This window comes from Chlamydotis macqueenii, chromosome 3 (genome assembly GCF_036417535.1).
Source record: "Chlamydotis macqueenii isolate bChlMac1 chromosome 3, bChlMac1.mat, whole genome shotgun sequence".
NCBI classification, from domain to species: domain Eukaryota; kingdom Metazoa; phylum Chordata; class Aves; order Otidiformes; family Otididae; genus Chlamydotis; species Chlamydotis macqueenii.
In genome coordinates, this window is record NC_141558.1 from 92,667,031 (window position 1) to 92,686,568 (window position 19,538).

Consider the following 19,538-nt stretch of genomic DNA (forward strand, 5'->3'; position numbering starts at 1 on the left):
TCTTAACTATTTGCTTTCAGAGTAATCTTACCTGCGTGGCTGTGCTGCAGTTCCCGCCAGGCTGCATTCTCACTGTCATCATTGCGCCTGTCCACATCATCATTGCCCTTGTCAACAGAGGACTGATCAAATCCAGCTTCATCCTCACTCTTTGCAAACTGCCCTTCCTCCAAGGCATATTTCAGTTGATGGATGCTTTTACTAGCACGGTCTGGAGAAAAAAAAAAAAAAAAAAAAAAAAAAAAAATCACATAATTAGCCACAGCATAAAAGAAAGAAAGTATGCACTCACTGATATTTTACATTTGCAAAAACATGGGAGAACTAAAAGCATTCAGCATCTGTCTAGCTTGACTATTAATCTAAACTCAGCCACTGGAAGCAACTACCTAATGCAAACACCCAAACAAACTACTGAATGTCACAATTTGCAGAAGAAATATTTACTACATTTTCAAAGAAGAAGCCATAAAATAGCATCTTAGTCTGTCAACACACTAGGACTCTGCAGCAGCACAAGTAATAATATGCTTGACCCTAAAATATTTCCTGGCATATACAGCTTCGATACTTTTCAATGGACCTAAAGATCACGCTATATTTCATGCAATATGCAGGACTGTGCACCAAGAACAACATTTTTGAATTCTAATGATGTCACCACACATGACGAAGCAATGTATAGCACAACTAAAAAAAAATATCTGAATAAATGAAGTAAAAACTCAAACTGAGCCAACATAAAATAGTAATTAAATAAAGATCAATGACTGCTGAATAAGTGGGAAAAAATAAATAACAACATTCATCATTCTGGAAAAAAAAGAAAACAGCCAAAAAACCACCTCTTTCCAGAAAAATACCGACATTTTTACGAACCCTTTCAAGAACTGACTTACTGAAAGGTGATACAGTAACGATCTTCTCTTCTTTTCAATATATTTTTTCTTATATTCCTTTTGAATTTTTTTATTTGATTCAGTTGACTTAATAAAAATCAAAAACTTTTCAATCATAAATGCCATATCACTCTGACACAGTTGAACATTTCCAATATGCCAGAAAAAAAAAATTGAGAGATTTGCAACTGAGATATGACAATGAGATTGGGAGCCAGAAGATACAGGCTTGGTTTTAGATAATACCTCTAGTTCACATCGTACGACCTCAGGCAACTCACAACTTCTTTCTTTCAACTGCCTTCGGGTAAAGGGAGATGAGTATTTCATTTATCTTCCCTTTAAGCAACGTACATTCTAATTAGAAAAGACTAAGTAGTAACCTAAGCAGTATGGCTTTATGCAAGGTTCAAAGCAGGATCTCTAGGTTCTACTGTAAGACCAAGTGAACCAAGAAAATGACCCATCCATCAGTCACAGAGCATGCATGCTTGGTGAGACAGTCCTCCATCACGACTCACAGCCACTTTATCAGGAATATATGGAGACATGTTTCTTTTACGCTTCTCCAAAGTAATGCCACAGTCATTTGTGACCACCAGTCGAAACTACCCTGAATCAGAAAAGTTGCATTAATAGTTAACAGTTATTTCTAATGTAAAACAAAACAAAAACTCACACTCTCAAAACCTTACTTGACTTTCAGAAACATAAAATAATAGCTATTTTCTTCATTTAGCCCTGAATTCTTTGGAAGGTTATTCTCCCCTAGGACTACTGCATATGAAACATTTAGGTATAAATGCCCACAAAATTTCACTCTTGTGAGACAAAGCTTATAAAGGTAACATCTTTTATTGGAGCAACTGCTACAACTGCAAAAATGGCAAGCTTTCCAGCACACATCCTTCACTTATTTTCACATTTGTAATGTGTAAATGGATATGGTGCACAAATAACTAACTGAAAATATTTTTTCTCATTGGCAAAATAAGCTTAAAAAAATAATCCCAGTTCAGTATTTGCTAGGTAGAATTCAGAAGACATGTCTCAGAGTATAACATATGCTGCTGGTTACAAACATCAATAGCTCCTGTCTTCCAAATGGAAAGGCGAATAGCAGTTCAAGTCAGAGAACACAAGCTAGATATGCATTTCTGCCTTCACTTTAGGTATCTTTTTCAAGTTCAGATAATCTTGACTGAAGTTGGGAAATTGATTTTTTTCCACACTGTAACAGTTTTCAGAATTCTTTTCAGTCTTTTTCTCTGCTTGGTTGTAACTTACTAATAGATTATGAAATACAAATACCCTCCAAAAACCATTATGTTTAAGAACACAGTTCTCAGTCCAGTATGCCAGCCATCACTCACTTTTTAGCAATGCTACTTTTTAATAAAAACCTGACCCATTTCTGACCTATTAATCTCCTCTCAGCACTTATTTTTAAAGCCCAGCCATAAGATGACTCACATCACCTCTTTTGATTTTCTGGTATTCCATCTTTTAACAAAGTTAATGTAAAAGAAGACATAAAAAGCACATTTTAAATAGTCATCATTTATTCTAATAAACCCAAATACAATTCACAAGGCAATGACATAAAAAAAAGAGGAGTTTAGGTCAAATATCTTTCTATTGGCATACTGTAGCTATTCATCCATTCTCGAGCATTCTAGGATGCTATGAGGGTGGGAGAGCTAATTGAGAAATGGTATGAGTATCTTGCTGATGCAATAGTTTAAATATTTAGCAAACTATGTTGCAACTAGTTCTGGCCAAGAAGTGTTCAATGCCAGTTAAATTATTATGTGGTGTGTCATCTGACAGCAATAAAATTCCTTCTTTTTCACATTCTCTGTAGACCTCTGTCAGAGAACCCGAGTGTCGATATTTGCTCCAAAGCCAGCGAAGAACAAACCAAAACAAACCAGGCCCCTAAACAGATTTTCCTAGAACTTCTCTCACTATGTTACTGCTTCTGAACTCCAAGCTACAACTTTATCCTCAAAGAGAACTTCTTAAGGAGATCTTCTTACACTGTGTCCTCTTCTTGCACAAATATACTGGGCAGTAGTAGTGAAACATATTAAAACCATTATCCATGGTACACTGACGCCTGCTTTTCTTGACTACACTTTCCTGCTTCTGGAATCAATGTCACCACATTTTTGAAAGCGTCATCAAATATTTGCCAAAGTTTCTCAAAAGTCCACCAATTTTCAAATTACAAAAGTTGCTGCTGGGAATCTGGGAGTAAGGAGTTTCTGATGGTCTGTCTTTACATTCATTAGACACCGAAGAGCTAACATTTACTTCAGTAAGAGTTGAATTGGATGTGTAAAAGGGAATAAGTACATTATAACTTTTTTTTTTTCCTAAATAAGGGACATCATTTTGGGCATTAGGATTAAAGAAGATGCATTACTGAGAGGAAAGGTTACATTTGTTGTTTCTGCCAATGCAAAAAAAAAATTATCTTTTTAAATATGAAAGAAGTAGAAGACCTCTGTGCATGCAAAGTATTGGACACCAACGAACCTTTGCTTAAAGACAATATAATTTTGTAATGAATTTAGAAGTAATTAATTTTTAAGTGCTCACATATTCAACCTAACTTTTTCAATTAATATAATATCTACTGTAATATAGTACACTTTATAGAAACAGGGCCTCAGTAAAAACATATTGCAGAAAACTGCTCATGTGCAGTATCGTGATCTGCATACCTAAGATTCAATCGGCATCTTTCTTTTCTACATCTTAACATGACTTTATGAATAAAATCCAAATGTATGTTGGTGTTGTATGACCAAATTTCACTGATGTGTTATTTCCAATAGGAACAGCTGAGGATATAAATGAAATTGGACTTATCTAGACTAAAACTTCAAAAACCAAAATTTATTTACTATAAAGCTCTTTGGTTTCCAGTGTTTAAAGGATCCGAGACAATTATGAAAAATGGCAAGCTAGCAACAAAACCCGATGGATCAAACCTGATACATAAAAAAAAAAAGCAACTGCTCCACAAAAGTGCTGTCAAGTTGTCAACTATCACGTATAAATCACAGGCAGTATTTGCCACGAGAGACAGGCAGATAACTTAACAATGCCTTAACAATGACACAGCCGATCAAACACCTAACAGAAAGAAATACATTACTGCTTATTATTTCAGACACAGAGGCAAACAGCAATCCTAACCTGGGATCAAGGCCATACCATTCTAGGTATAAAGATATTCCTATCCCTCAATTCATTTAAATGTGAATGCAACTTTTGACCAGATTAAGTTCAGTTAAGCATAATCCTTTAGACAAAACCAATAGGGCCCTGACTGAAACAGCAATCAATGTTCAAAAAGCACATACAATATACTCTTCTTGCTGAATAAAGATATTACTTTGTCCTGAAAGAAGCATTAATAACTCTGGTTATTTTCTGCACTCACTTTAACTACAAAATCTCCCTGAAAATATAGAATAGGTATCCTTTTTCCAGAGAAATATCTTTGTATAAATACAATTGATAGAAGTTTTTTAATATGGGAATGTCACTACTACTGTTGAGCAAGAACATATTTTTTTACATTAGAGACACCTTATAGATCCATTCAACTAGTCAAATAAAAAAAAAAAAAAAAAAAAAGCAGCTAGAGTCAGGGCACTCTGAAGTAAAATATAGCATGGAAGAGGTAGCTGTATTTCCAAAGCAGTAATCGGTTGGGGGGGGGATAAAAAAAATCATTGTAAGAGCAAGTTGCCACTGAAGTGAAAACAGAAAATACAGAGAAAGCATTGAACCATGTTTGTACTGCCTAAACAAAAGATGTTTTTTCAGGCATTGCCCAAGATTGTCTATAAAGAGCACTCCTTTAAATGAAAGCACCAAAGCTACCTCATTCATGAACTCAAAAATGCCACAGAAAATACTCTGGGAGCTAATGGAGAACTTAGCAAAGGAATCAACCATGCAAAACAACAGAATTTCCTGAAAGACACGTAAAATAACTCCAACTGGTGTTGCTGTGTTAAGCAACATAAATTGAAGAAAACAAAACTACAACTGTATGAAAAAGTTGCCCTAAGACAATAGTCCAGTTCTAGTAACATTTACAGGACAATAACTAAAAGTTACTGGCTATAAATTCAACAAACAGGTCACTTGCTGATATCCCATGGGTCCCAATCAGAAAACAGTCCTAGAAAGTTAGAGAATAAGGAATTACACTGATCTTGTAGGTCTGAAAAAAAAAACAAAACACTGCAGAATTTATGTGAAACAGTAACTGACAAAACTGACAATGAGACCAGTTATAGTGAAAACAGAACAATGTTCAAGAAAACTTCATTGTCCAGAAGTGTATCAACTTTGACTTTGTTTCTATTGACACTTAGAAATCTAAAACAGTACATCATGTACCTCTTCTGCAGTAGTATTTCAGTCAAATAATTGCTTAAAAATACTGGAACTGAGAATTTGCTTGTAAGTTTTTATCGTGTTTTGCGCAGTCTTGTAATTTTCTTCACTTACCATTCTGATATGCAGCTATTCTTTCCTGGCTGCCAAACACAGGTATGCTACCACGCTACTAACATGCTACACGCCAGCTCTGAGACTGCCTATCAGTTCCTACCTATGCTGCTAGGATTATACATGTAAACACTCAACAATAACAATGAGTGATACCAGGCTGTTCATCAGCCAGGGCTCAGAAAGTTCCAAGATGTGCTTAACACTGAGATGTTTCAAAATAATAAATCATGTATCCATTTGAATTGGTTCCTTGGTCTTCATAGTTGCTTTGCACTACATGAGAAATAAGTGGTTTTCAACACACCTTTACCAAATTACCATCCTTTAAGAGGAAACTGTTCTCCGGAGCTGCAGTATTCATCGTCACGAGTTCCTAAACCAGTCCTTTCTGCAGAGCATAAAGCACATGCCTAAGGTCTAGAGACCCTCACATGTGAGAAACTTCAAGCATTTCCCAGTTCCTTCTTACAGATTCTCCACCTTTAAACGAATTTTATGTGCTCTGTTCAGGAAAATACCCAGAAACAATTGCCAAATAAACATGAAAAGCCTAAGCCAAAAATTTACAACTGTAGATTACCATTTACAATTTAATTCTTAGCTGCTTCAGTGTCACAGCTAACTTGGACAGCTGGTAACTGGGCCACACACTCATTTTTCTTAGGACAGCTTGACTTCACATCTCTCCTACTTTATTTCTGCAGTCACATAAAGCAGCCATAAAATTAAGCTTTATTTTTAGAAGTCTTATATTTTCATCTGTTTCTCTTACAGCTTGCATCTTCATTCTCTGAAATTACACAGGACACTCTACTTAGTAATGCAGTGGAATACAGAACACAATTTCCACATTTTCTTAGGGTACCTAAAAAGGACGGTCTTCCCCTCCTTTGCTCCTCCTCTGGCACAAAAGTGAGCCAGTGCTGCTTACTAAACAGGCAGAAAACTCAACATAAGAAAATAACTGAACAGTTCACTGTCCAAGGATCCAGGTGAATGCTAGAAACCAAGAAGTGAGCTCTAAATAGTCATCTTCATATAATCACTGCTGTTGGGAGAAAAGGGGAAGTAGCAGGAAATGATCACGCTTTGCTCTTGGCACTGGTGTAGTGGAAGGCACACTGGATATTCACACTAAGCCTGCCAATTTTCAGTTACTAACGTGAATACTACAGCACAGCACTTATGCCCTTTACAAAATACCTCTATTCCCTTGAGAACAACTTTTTATTAGAAATGTTATTATCTCCTAAAGACTTTGAGACCATTTCAAACGATCCTCAGTTGTGCTGAAGCTTACACAGTAACCTAATAACCCCAACTGTACAAATAGCAACCTCTAAACTCTGTATTACACACAACATTAAAGATTTTCATTATATAAAGTCTACACTGTTCAGGAAAAGTCCTGTTACAGGGCCTTTGTTATTCCATCAGAACGTCTCTGTTGGGCTCAAAGATCAGTTATGTCATAGGGTTTTTGGTCTGGCTTTCTGTCCTCTGGCCATTAGACTCAGTTTACTGAACACCTGGGCTCCCTGTGTGCCAGTCTTCTGAGGGATCTCCCTTTACAACAAAGAACGCTGCACTGAAGTAATTGATTACTCTCAGAGAACTTACATCAAACTGAATAAGGCTGTAAAATGATTCCTCTCATCTCCAGCATGGGGGATGATAACCTGTTGCCACATATCAACCTGGGTCCAGATAATACCAAGAATTACAGGCAGTTTAAAAATGCTGTATTTCAAAAACATCAGATAATGCCCAAGGCACACCACCTGAAATTCCAGAATCCAGATGACAGAAATGATCTGAGTTTGGAGAAAAATGTCAAGCTGCATAACTATATAAGAAAAACAGGTAAAGAATAAGGTTTGACAACTTCAGGAGTGACAATGATCTGTATGTCCTACAGTAAATTCCTAACAGTAGTGGTAATGACGTGAAGTCAAATGCTGTACAGGTCAAAGGAATTAAAAATTATGCATCACTGAGAAATAAAGAGGCTCATTGAGTAATATAATGGAGCTTATGTGATATTGCTCTACATTGGAGCTATGTTTGTGATCACACCCTATTGCTATCTACTGACGGAGAGGCACCCGTGGATGTACGAAATCAAACTTATCTTTGCATTGTATGGAAAAAGTCTATGTTTTCCACAATGGGAAAGAAAACAATCAGCAGAAGGTCATGTTCTGAAATTATTTAAAAAGTATAATGGATCCAATGTAAGGGGTTTGAGTCAGAAGCAGATAAAATGAAAATAGGTTGTACAAACAGCATACATGCATCCAGTCATTTGATGCAGTGGGCTCTAAGAGTAGTCCTATACACATGTAAACAGCCTAAGATGCAAAATTATTGAGAAAAGCCCTGCAAAGATACAAAAGAGTTAGAGAGGTCACTTACAATGTCCAGGCAATTTGGTACAAAGGCATGCTTCAAAATTTCACATATCAAAAGCCTAAAAGTTTGTCATAACTATGAAGGCATCATATACGTGACAGTCCCCAAGCACTCCAACCGGTTTTATAGTTGAAAGAGAAATTCCATTGGAACATTTCAAATGCACAAAGAGCCTAAAACAAAAATCAGAAAGATTGGAGCTCTGTTGCAAAATGCTACAGAAGCATATTTTCATGATAAACCTGGTCTGAATCAAGGAATGAACTATAAAGTCCTTACTAAGCTTACCAAACTACACATACACAGGAACATCTACATAAAGAAATATTAAGCATCCTGAAATTGTGGGAATATATAGCAGGCTTGGAGACCAAAGGTCTTTGGATTCACCTGCTGTTGCCGCCTAAGGAAGCCGAGAACAGTGCATTCTGCAGGGAGTCCAGGCAGCTCAACATAACCACTGTATCCAACAGTGGCTGGACATCCCAGCAGGATGGATGTTGAGCACAGCATGCTGCCTGTGCACTCCAGAATTTAAGACACCATCACGTCTCCCTCCACATCTCCTTAGATGTGGATGAACAGAAGAAATCTGCCCTCTCCACTGCCTGCATGCTACCTTTTGGACTTGCCAGTAATCCAAAATGTCAGCGCTGACTGGCCTTCATTGCCTAAAATAAAAAGGCAGGTCAACCACTGAGGTATCACAGAAGGAGAATATGAATTTATAAAATATTTCAGTAACAGCTTAGGCCCTTCCCAGATCTGCATAAAAGCAAGCAAACAGGCCTAAAGTATTATTCTAGATGAAAGATAATCACAAGCACTCTAAAAATGTCCTGTGAAATACACCAAATTGTCAACATATTGGCTGAGCTCGTACTAGTGCAGTAGCAATCACTCCTCCTTTCTCAGTAAAAGTCATAGCAGAAACACTTTGCTCCATGAAAGCCCAAATCTAGTATATGAAAATTATCTAATCATTTTCCATACTCATCCACAGAAGAAGGAAGCATGATACAGTACTAAGACTACCTTATATGTGTCTATATATGGCCATTCATAGTGTTTTATTCATTGTTTTTACACAACACAAAGGGAACTCTACACATTTTAAGAGATACTCTGGTAACATTTTAACTGTTCTACCTACAAGTGTCAAGCAGCATCTACATGCCCACTTAATTTACAGAAGTAAACAGAGATGATTATTCAAAGTTCTGTCTTCTGGAACAAATAAAATCCATCCTCAGTGGAAAAAACTGACGCTATTTTGAGAAGGAAATACAAAATACTTGCTAAGAATCAAATATCAAGCAGCTATGTTAAAAATACCTAATGGCAATGACATTTCCTATATCACAACTATATATTTAATTCACTAGTGTCACAACACGTAACACGGGGGCACTGTGTCCTGAATACAACTTTTTGTGTCAAGTCGGGTGACATACCCACAAAATATCTACTGGCTTTCTAAAGAATTTGGACACACGCTTCGACTAGTCACGAGACAGTCTGAAGGCTGGTAAAGCCCAGGTGTCACAGACGGAGAGATTAACGTGGTCTCACTCAGGCTGTATACAATGCTTCTTGGATAAGACGGCAGGTATGAAAACAGTTTATGACATGGGAACTAATCACTCTGGTTAGAATGTATTTGCACCCTCCTCCTTACCACGTCTAGCATTTGACGTTCTAATGACAGCTAAAATCCTTACATGAGCCAAAGGAAGACCCACCAAAACAGGCAGCAGCCCTATCAAAGTCAAGTTACGATCAGACAACTACTTGTGTCCGTTTTACCCGCACCCGCGCCCGGGCTCAGCGAGGACCAGAAACAACTTCTCTCTCGCCGCCAGCCGCGCTGACAGCGGGGCGAGCCTGGGACGGGACGGCCCGGCCCCCGCGCCCCCCGGCTCCGCACCCCCCCAGCAGCGCACACCGGGCCCGCAGCGCGGTAGGGGACAGTCGAGGGGCGGCGGAACCTTCCAGCACAACCGGGCAGCGGCCGAAGCGAGAGCGGCCGGCGGGAGAGGCAGCCCGCCCGTCACCCCGCGCCGCTCTGCCGCGGCGGTGCCCGCTCACCTCGGAGGCGCCTCTGGTACCGCTCCAGGGACTCCTCCAGGGCGGGCTCCCGGCGGGGTGCCCGCATGAGGCGGCCGTCGGCTCCCGGGGAAGCAGCGGGCGCTGCCCCGCAGCACTGGGGAACAGCAGCAGTTCGACCAGCTCTGCCTTCCCGCGCTCCGCGACCGCCGCAGGCTCCCGGAAGAACCACAACTCCCACAGTGCGTGAGGAGACGCCCGCCCGCTCCTCAGCGTCGGCCGTTGCTACCTGCCGTTGCTACCCGTCACCGGCCTCACCACCCCCCCCCCGGCCGCAGCTGAGCGTGGCAACGCCGCGGAGCCGCCACGCCCGCCGGCTACAAAACTACAGGACCCAGCATGCAGCGCGCCGCGCTGGGCGCCTTGGGAAGTGGAGTCCCCACCAGCCGCCCACCACCCGCAGCGGGAGGAGGACGGCCTCAGCCACTTCTTTCCCCTTTGTTGCGGGTTGCGGCTGCGTTCGCGCCTGCGCGCAGTGCAGCGCAGCTCTTCCGCCTACGTCCCCCGGCCCGCAGCGGCCGGGTATCGCGCAGGTCCAGTCACGGCCGAGGGGGATGGTAGCGGGGGCTGTGTTCACCGCCAGCCGCCGCCTACTCCGGCGCGTGCGCAGTGGTAGCCCCGGCGGTCGGAGAGGAGAAAGCTATTGTCTGGAGCTGGCGCAGGCGCAGCTCGCCTCCTCCGCCGCTCGGCCCTGGACGCCTGCGTACTGGCCTCCCCCGACTCCCCTCCCCCGTATTGTGTGAGCTCGGGCGGCGCCTGCGCAGTGCCGTGCCCCGCTCTGCCCGTTAGCCGCTATGTGCAGGGAATAACGTTGGAGCCGTTGCCAGAGGGACATCGACCGGAGCGCCCCGCCCCCGCCCCGCGGGGATGCCGGCTCAGTGAGCACCGGCAGCGGTATCACCACCAGGGACGGCCCCTCCCCGGCGCAGCGAGCCTCCTCGGAGGGGTGAGTGAGGATGCTGCCGACTCGGCCGCGGGTCGGGCGGGAGCCGTGACGGGGAGAGGGGCTGGGGTCGCGCCGTTTGTCCGCCCCGCCATCCGCCCGCTGCCTATTGTGTCCGGCGGCCCTCGCCCGTCGGGCCCCGGCGCTGTGCGGCTGGGGCTGCGGCCGGCGGAGGGGGCGGTAGCGCGGTCTGGGCGCAGCCCCGCTCCCCTTCCCCCGTCCCCGCTAGGTCCGGAGGCTCCTCTGCGCCCCCGCCTTCCTTTCCCCTTGTAAGTGCGACGGGGCCGGCAGCGGGGGGCTGCGGCGCAGACTGGATGCGGACGGCGCTACCAGATCCCGCTGCTGCCCGCGTCTCCCTGCCCCTTTCCGCCCCGCTGGCCGGAGACCCCGCCGCCGGCACACCCACCCGCGGCGCGGGCACCGGGGCTTCGCCGCCTGCCTTCCCCCTCCCGCTGGCGGATTTCCGTGATTCGAGCGGACGTTTCCAGAGGGGTTTAATTTGGGGTTTGTTTTTGTTCTGGTTTTTTTTTTTTTTTCTTCGGTTGCCCCCTATTTCACAAACTGCCCCGGGGCTGGAGGTGGCGTGTTTCTCCAGATTTAAAAATCAGAGATGCCATTCATTTGTCAGGCGTTGTTCCCCCCCGCCCCCACCTTAAAATAACGTCTCCTAAGAAGAACGACGGAGAAAATCTGTTGGTTTTGCCTTTCATTGCGTATTTTCACCCAACGAGGCGGGTCTTCTGCATTCAAAAATATTCTCCTGAAGGCGTGTTCTTTTCTGTATTGAGGCTCTTCCCGGGGAAAACACAAAATAACCTTTGTTGTTCGCGGTGGCGAGAGGCAGCGCCGGGCCCACTTTGTCTGTCTGGCGTGGAAGCGAACGGGTTACCCAGCGAACAAAAACCCGATGGCGGCGGTTTTCGCGCAGGCAGAGCTCTGCAGCAGAGGAAGCTGGCGTCGAGGCGGGCGGCGGAGCCCTCCTCCGCCTGCTGCCGGCGGGAGGGGCGAGGAGGGCCGGGGGCCGCCCCCGCTCCGGCTGCCTTCCCGCAGCCCCAGCGTGCGGGGCGCCGGAGGAGGGCAGGGGCGCTCGCGCCTCTTCCCGCGCGCGGCGGCGGTTGGGCGAGGCTCGCGCGCGGTGGCCGCGTGTAGCGGGTGTGGGGACCGGACGAGGGCGGCCGGCGGGGGACGGGGCTGGGGATGGCGGGCGCCGGTTACCGGCCTTCGCGGCGTTATTTTAGGTGTTTTTTTTTAAGACGAGCTGACACTTAGTGCGTCTGTTCTTACGGCTCGATGGAAAAAAAAAAAATGAGATGTAGATGCTATGGTGATAAGCTGAAGATGCACGAGAATTGCGTTCTTATGACAAAACATTACAGATAGCATCCACTGATCTGCACTTTGAAGAGATTATTTTTTTTCCCTGTGGAAGCAAAGGTGCTCATAAAATATTTAGCTACTTTGAAAGAGTGAAGCCTGTTCTAGCACTGCGATGATCATCTTTTCTCCTTTGGAATGCCATTCAAGACATTGTGACAGTGTTCTTGGCCCTGAGTTTGCCTGTGTAAAATATGTGGGACGGGACAGTTCTTGTCAACTGCACTGAGGCATGATTAAATATGCTGTGACTTCCTATGATTAACTTCCTCTGGGAATTACCTTATGTCCAGATGCTGAGAAATCTATCTTACTGGGACTGAACTCTGTTAGTAAAGAAGCTCCTCAACTTTATTTTTTTTTTAATAGGGGGGAAAAAGCTAACTATATATACCACAAAGAATCTCCCTGCACTCTGATTATTTGCTTTTTAAATGCTTTGTCACTTTCATGTAAAAGTTTTGTTGTTGCTGTTGTTGGCTTTTTTTTTTTTTTTGTCTGAGGGAAATCAGGAAGGCTGGCTGAATAGAGACGAGTGTAGCTGAGGATACACAGAATTTTGTCAAAATCTGAAGAATCTAAAGGTTATTTGTAATGGATCAAATAAAAAAATGTTTTCTTTAATTCTTTTAAGAGAAACAGTCTAACATAAAAATTGTTACCAAACTTACTTTATCATGGTACTGCATTTTTTTTTTTGACAGGTGACTGCTTCCTATATCTATTCTGACTGACTTTTGCAAAGAAGAATGGGTTCTTGCTATGTTGTGCTTCATCAGCTGTAACGGACTTGACAGGCGGATTTCTTTAAGAGTTCTGTTGATAGTGTTCAAGCCAGAACAGAATTGGGTTATGAAAGTGAACTAGAAAAGTCTATGTTCACTTGCAGGTGGGAGCTAGGAAGCTTCCTTGAATGACTGGAATGAAACCTGAGGCATGAGTAGCTGCAGAAATTGATTTTGAAGTACCATTTCCAGTTCTTGCAAATGCAGGAAAAAGGTATTTGTTTAATATACATTGATACTCTAGTATCTCCTTGAGTCTCCTAAAAAGACAGTTTCCATGTTAGCACTGCATTTCTTAGCTTTGTAGGCAAAATGTAACTGAGGAAAAACAGATTGGTTTTACTTTAGCTAGAAAGCCAAGAAAATATGTGAAATTCTGATTTTCCTTTAGAAAATTTTGAACAGAGGAGTCGGGCATTCAGTCTGTGCAGATAGCAGAATTTCCTTGCAGATACTATCCTGTCTGTTTCTAGCACTTGTGAGGTGGTAAAAGGACACAGTGGCATGCATTTCTCCCTCTTTGAAGAGCATACTACATAATGTAGTAAAAATTGATGTGGTTGTGACCAGGAGACTCTTTGAAATTTGAGAAAAGACAATTCTTTGTTATGGGGGAGATGGAGCTTCCAAGTTGCTAGCTGGGAGCTAGAGTTAGATACGCGTATCTTTTCTAAGATGCGCATCTTCACCATGCTAAGTGAGCCTGTGGGGATCTTTCATTGCCTGTGAGGTTTACAGTGCTCTTACCGAGGCCTGCATTTCTTCCATTCTAATATTGATCATTGCACATCTATACTTTTTCAATGGAGTGGTCTACAGAGAGCAGCTTCCTTCAGTGCACAGTGCTAATGTTTCCCTGCATCAGAGTCCGTCCAGTGCATTGCATGAGGCAGATGTCTTGGGGAAAAATAATATGTGATCATGTGACTTAAACTGTAACATAACACAAGCAAATTAGGATAGGAAGAGAGTATGAACTGCTTGTTTAAACAACTTTGTGTATCTGTCTGCATAAAAATATTGAAATAAATTGCAAATACTTGGTTCACTGTTGTAGTTTAGTTGTTCTGACTGTACCCCCAAAAAGCTGGGAGGCTGGTTTTATTTTACAGGTGCATTTGTAGTTAGAATGACCTTTTTAGTTAAAATTTTGTTTGACCTTAAAAAATATATATATATTTTAAATTAATATTTATGTATATTTATCATGTATTATGTCAAAAGCAGATTGTCCCAAAAGTTTCAAATAGGATTCACAGAGATGTTTTAGGAGATAGATGACATAATTGGACTTCAAAGAGGGAGACCTGTGTTTGGGAAAGTACTCAGTGCTGCGTCTGTTGAAATGAGACTGCGTCTCAGTTGAAATGTATCACGCAGGCTCTCAGATGGTGGATAAAAGGTAAATCTGTGAGTAGATGAATGTTAAAGAGACTGACTAGCGGTTCTCATATCTTAGTGCTTCTGCATGGAATATTCCCAGTTACTCTCTCTCCTCTGGTTTTGGTGCAGCATGGCTATACTCCTCTGTTGCAGTGGTTCTGGTACTTTTCTAAGTACATGAGAAGTTAATTCACTTGACTAACCCAGCAGAAAACTATTTATTTTCTTTTTGTTTTGTCTGATTTTTTTTTTTCTCTCCTCCTTTGGGTTAGCAAATTGAATTATCTTATTGTTTGGTCAGATGAGTGCCAGAGCAGGTATACAGAATGGGGACAGCAGTATCCAGCCTGCAAGAAGGGAATACTCCCTTTTCCAGTAGCAAAGATACATTTGGTCTGCTTAGCTGGCCTATCTGGCTATCCCCTGTGCCACTGTAGACTACTGTGGTCAGAAAGGGGGTGGGTTATGTATAAATCCAAGAAAACAAAATAATTAAGATACTGGTTTTGTTGTTATTGTTAGGCTTTAATACTGTCCTTTATATGTAAAATGTCTGCAGCCACAGACTAAGCATTCAGAACATATCACTGGATAAAAAAGATGTTTTTCTGCAAAGCAGAGATGAAAAGAGGAACGAGAAGTGGGTCTGTTAAGTGGTGTGGCCTTTCAACAAGGAAAAGCAGGATTTTTGTGCCAGACTACTATTGGTATCTTCTCTTTCTCAGAACTTAAGGCTGTAATATTTTCGCCATTTTTTTTTCCTTGACTACTTACTAGTTTTGAAGTGTGTGATTTTTGTCAGTTGTAGAAAAGTGCTATTTGGTATGCGTTTAGAGAAATTGATTTTATTCATATATTCAGATATACAAAGCATCTTCTATCTTTTCAGCCCCTGCATAGGATACTCAACAAAATGTGACAGTTTTTTCCAATGTGAACTTGACATATTTGTCAACTTTGTTTGGCCTTTTCTTTTTCTCCTCTTAATAGATTTTTTTTTTTTTTCCTTAGCTAGATGCTTTTCAGAGCTCGCACTTCATCCACTGGTGGGCCCAGTGAGCTGATTCAGGTCCAACAACTGCAACTCTCTTAGAGTCTAGCATGTTCAGTTTGTCCTGCCGTCTTTGTTGCAAAGATTGATGTTTTTGTAATAGGGTTGGCTGTTTACTTGTTTCCATTCTTGTTAACTAAAATGTTTTATATTCTGATGTTTTCCATGAAACTGAGAGTATCTTCCTTGATAAATAGCTGAATCTTCTAAAGTATGTGTGATGGGCTTTCCAGATCTCATCTCATTTTGTACCTCATTCCACATGAGAGCCTTGTTCTGCTAGTTTTCTTTCTTTCCAGGAAGAACTGCAATTATTAAGCTTTTCAGAGCAATAATAACAGAAGTGGTGCCGCTCCCTGGCATCTCCAAGATGTTTCTTTGTGCACAGGGTATTTTATTAGTCTTCAGCTGTGACATTGCATGGAGAGCTTGTAATCAATGCATTAGCTAATAATTAAGGTCTGAAAGTAGCAATACACTGAATGCATTAAATCGGATGTACTTATGACTTTTCCTTCAAAATTACATGCTTAAATAATTTTGTTGATCTTCCTATTGAATTCCAAATATTTGGCAATCTAAATATGCATTCTATTCTATGTTTAAAACCAGAGGCTTTTCAATTATCTCTTATTTGTCTTCTCATTGTGGATTACATTTCAAGATTAGGAAGAAAAATGCAGGAAGTTGGAATGTCGTGATACCTTTTCTGTTTTCTTGTGAGCGTACATTTTTTTCTTTCATTGATCTTACCTTCTCCCCCACTGCCCTCCCCATGACTGATGATTTAGCGCTATAGAACTCTGTCATCACAGGAACCTTGGTGTGAGGAATTACTCTACTTAATTCTATAATTTAATTTACTTAATAGAAGACACTTAATAGGTAATATTGTCATTTTACTTAACTTTTTTTTTTTCCTTTGGAGTTTTCCTGAAAATGTAAGAATGGCTGTATAAATAGACCTTTGGTCTGATGCAAACATGCAAACCCAGTATTTTTTCTCCAAGAATAGCTATAACCTGGTGTCAAGGGAGAGATAGGAAAGATGTAAGCGTATATGGTATTTTCTGCTAATTGCTAATCTCCGTCTATTTTCTGCTTGGAACTTTTGAGTGAGGTATAGTTTCTATTAAGGATTATTCCTTCCACTTGATCTGCATTTCTTCAGCTATGTCTTGAAAAGGCTATTCAATAAAAATGGCCTTTTATATTTTTCAGATCTTCATTTCTCATACATGTTCAGCTCTATACTAGCTTAATTTTTGTTATTACAAAAAAGCCACTCCGGGTTTGTGAGGTTAATGAAGATTACATTTCTGCTCATCCATCTCCTGTTTCTTTAAATTATCATATTTTCTTATTATTGTACTTGGTTTCCAAAGGCTATAGTCGTATAATATGAGAGTCAAACTCTTCCTGTAAGAACTGTGTTTTGAGGTGATTCACAAGTCAAACACACAGCTTGAATTTTAGCTTTATGTTGACTGTGAAACTGGCTATTACAAACTTTTTTTTTTTAATTGAAAGCAAGGATTATTCAGGAATCTGTTGAAGAAATGCTGAGATCCCGTAACTTCTTTTTGATAGCTTTTGGGCTAGCAAAGAGTTTTGAAGAATGATAGCAACTGGTTGATACAAGAATTACGGAACCGCTACAGTATTTTCCTGTTACAGATGATTGTGCCCTCTCTGGTCGTTTTGTGCTTGATACAGGTTTTGCTGATAAATGTAATAAAAGGTCTTATTCAAAAACTATTTTTCTTTCAAATACTGCTCAGTCATCACACTCTAATAATCCTTTAAACATCACAGTACTTATTTTATTGTGCCATATTGGAGATAATTGGGTAGTGGCTTTATTTTGGTGAAGTCTGCGCTGACTTGAATTTTTAGCAACCTTAGTGAAATTAATTAGTTCTAAGTCTGTCATAATTCATGCTTGTTTGTTTAAAACAAATGTTTTTAGTTTTAACTGTTACTATTTGGATCACAAATTCTGTAGCATATTTTTAATTAATCAAATCTTAATTCATCACCTTCTAAATACACCTTGTGATCTCTTTTTAGGCTAGTTGCAGTCCTAATATGTTGCAAGGAATCCTATATGTAACTTTTTCTTACGGAGTGTTCTTTTGAGAGGTACAAGTGCATGGCAAATGTCAGTCCTACAGATAATATATATAATGTAGCATATAAAAAAGAGACAAATTCTTAAAGGTCTGAAATGCCAGTTGAAGAATGGAAATGTTGTGGCTGTTTTTTACCTGCTGAAAACGGATTCCTAATTTAGAGAACTGTGTCAACTTGTTTTATCAGGAGCTACCTGGAGGCTTCTGATGGACATGCAATTTTTTTTTTACTTTTTCTTCCTGTTCTGTAGACAGTAGTGTGTGGCTTTGTTCTCTTCAGTTTTTTTCCTAATTGGAGAACAGTAAGAAAGATAATGTTGCTGGCAGAGAACTGGAATTAGTGAAAAGGAGTAGCTGGATATAGCCAGTAGGTGTATTGCAAAAAAGAATAAGTACTAAAACCGAAACAAAACATCCCAAACAAGTAAGAATGGCCAATAATGGAAAAATACATTCACACACAGAAGTGCCAGGCTGAACTTAAGCTTGGGCATAGCTTGAGTCAATCACTTGAAAGTCTAGAGATGTCACAAACATGGTTTTTTGGCTTTTTTTTTTTTTTTCAAGTTTGGCAATAACTATATTTGAAACAAGGTAGCCATAGCAGAAAATGTATTGTCATTTCCATTAATTGTAGTTTGCCACATGGAATTTATTTTGTGCTGAATCTTCATACCCTGTTTGTTTCATTGGCTTTTTTTTCTCATTCAGAGTTTTATTTTTTACTTCCTTGAGCCTGGCTAAGTTGTCTGTCTGTCCCAGGTCTTGGTGAAGTCAGTGAATCTTCAGGTACTGCAGACAACTTCTACGTATGGCAGGATCTGTTTTCACACAACAGTGCAAGGCCCAATGTAATGCTATTGCACTATATTCTTTAGCTTGCTGTAGGAACTCTAGAGCTTAGCGTTATCTGATAGTGTCTTTTTCTTTTTTTCCTAGAATAAATGTATGTATCTTCAGTATTTGTAACTTCTAAATTGCTTATAATTGTCTTTCATACTACACGTGTATTTTTTTCTAGCTTTCCTTAAACAAACTCACCTCTTTGCTTTTTTCCATTTTTGTCGCCCAATGGCATTTTCTTTAGCATACTGTATTGGCAGCTTCAGGTGTCAAAGTTAAGTGTGTTTAGGTGTTGCGGTGCTGAAACTGCAAATAGCAACAGTCAGCTTTCCCCATTTAGGGCAAACTGATATTCCCGAATCTGGTTTGCATTGGTTTCTTTCAAGATTATGCTGCTTGGTTACTGGCTTTGAGGAGGTCAGTGTTTGTAACAGAACTAAGAACTAAATTATCCAGCAGCTTCAGTTCCTGATGTCTGAATCACATTTCAGTACCTGCCCGTAGTAGAAATGTTTTAAAGTCTTTATTCATCATGCCTTGATCCTAGTTTGTTAAGAAGCAGGAATGGGTTTTTTTTTCTGCTAGAGCTTCTGACATTGCTTTCATGGTCTCTAAGTCTATTTACCTGGTTTATGTACCCTATACGGTAACCATTTTCAGTTGGTCCGGTTAGTATTACTGGATATTTACTTAAATGTCTGACAAAGTGGATTCATTTTTATTTTGATCTTGTCTGGGTAGCCTATAGCAGATAGTAGTCCTTTGTAAGGTGGTAGTCAAAAAAAAAAAAAAACAAACAAAACCAACAACAACAACAAAAAAAACCCAAAACAAAACCAAACCTGCTGGAACATCAGTATCACATGACAGTGAACCAGGAAGTCCTGAGTCATTCCTTGCTGAGTTGAAACCTTTGATTTAGTAAAAAAACTCAACCAAACAAACAAACAAAAAACAAACCAAAAAAAAAACAAAACAAAAAAAAACCCAAACAGAACAAAGAAACACAAAACAAAACCCAAACATACTGTTACTTTTAGTGCCATTCATAAAATTACTTCAAACAACACT

General features: G+C 40.9%; 2 protein-coding genes across 10 annotated transcripts in view; one reads left to right on the top strand and one right to left on the bottom strand.

Annotated features, from left to right (window-relative positions):
- SDCCAG8 (SHH signaling and ciliogenesis regulator SDCCAG8) overlaps window positions 1–10,183 on the bottom strand; it is a 115,286-nt gene extending 105,103 nt beyond the window's left edge. For all 3 annotated transcript variants that reach the window (XM_086745275.1, XM_086745274.1, XM_086745273.1), the window contains exons 1-2: window positions 9,939–10,183; window positions 32–211 (exon numbers count right to left, since the gene is read on the bottom strand). In XM_086745275.1, coding sequence (XP_086601401.1) covers window positions 32–211; window positions 9,939–10,005 — 247 coding nt within the window. In that variant the 5' untranslated portion in view covers window positions 10,006–10,183. The remainder of the gene's footprint in view (window positions 1–31; window positions 212–9,938) is intronic.
- Window positions 10,184–10,615: 432 nt separating this feature from the next.
- The window catches only part of CEP170 (centrosomal protein 170), a 106,695-nt gene continuing 97,772 nt past the window's right edge, over window positions 10,616–19,538 (top strand). For 3 of the 7 annotated variants that reach the window (XM_086743953.1, XM_086743954.1, XM_086743955.1), the window contains exon 1: window positions 10,616–10,902. The gene's annotated coding sequence lies outside the window, so the exon portion shown is untranslated. Of the gene's footprint in view, window positions 10,903–18,343; window positions 18,414–19,538 lie in introns of those variants that run through there. The other 4 variants (XM_086743951.1, XM_086743957.1, XM_086743956.1 and 1 more) reach the window with 2 other exon arrangements.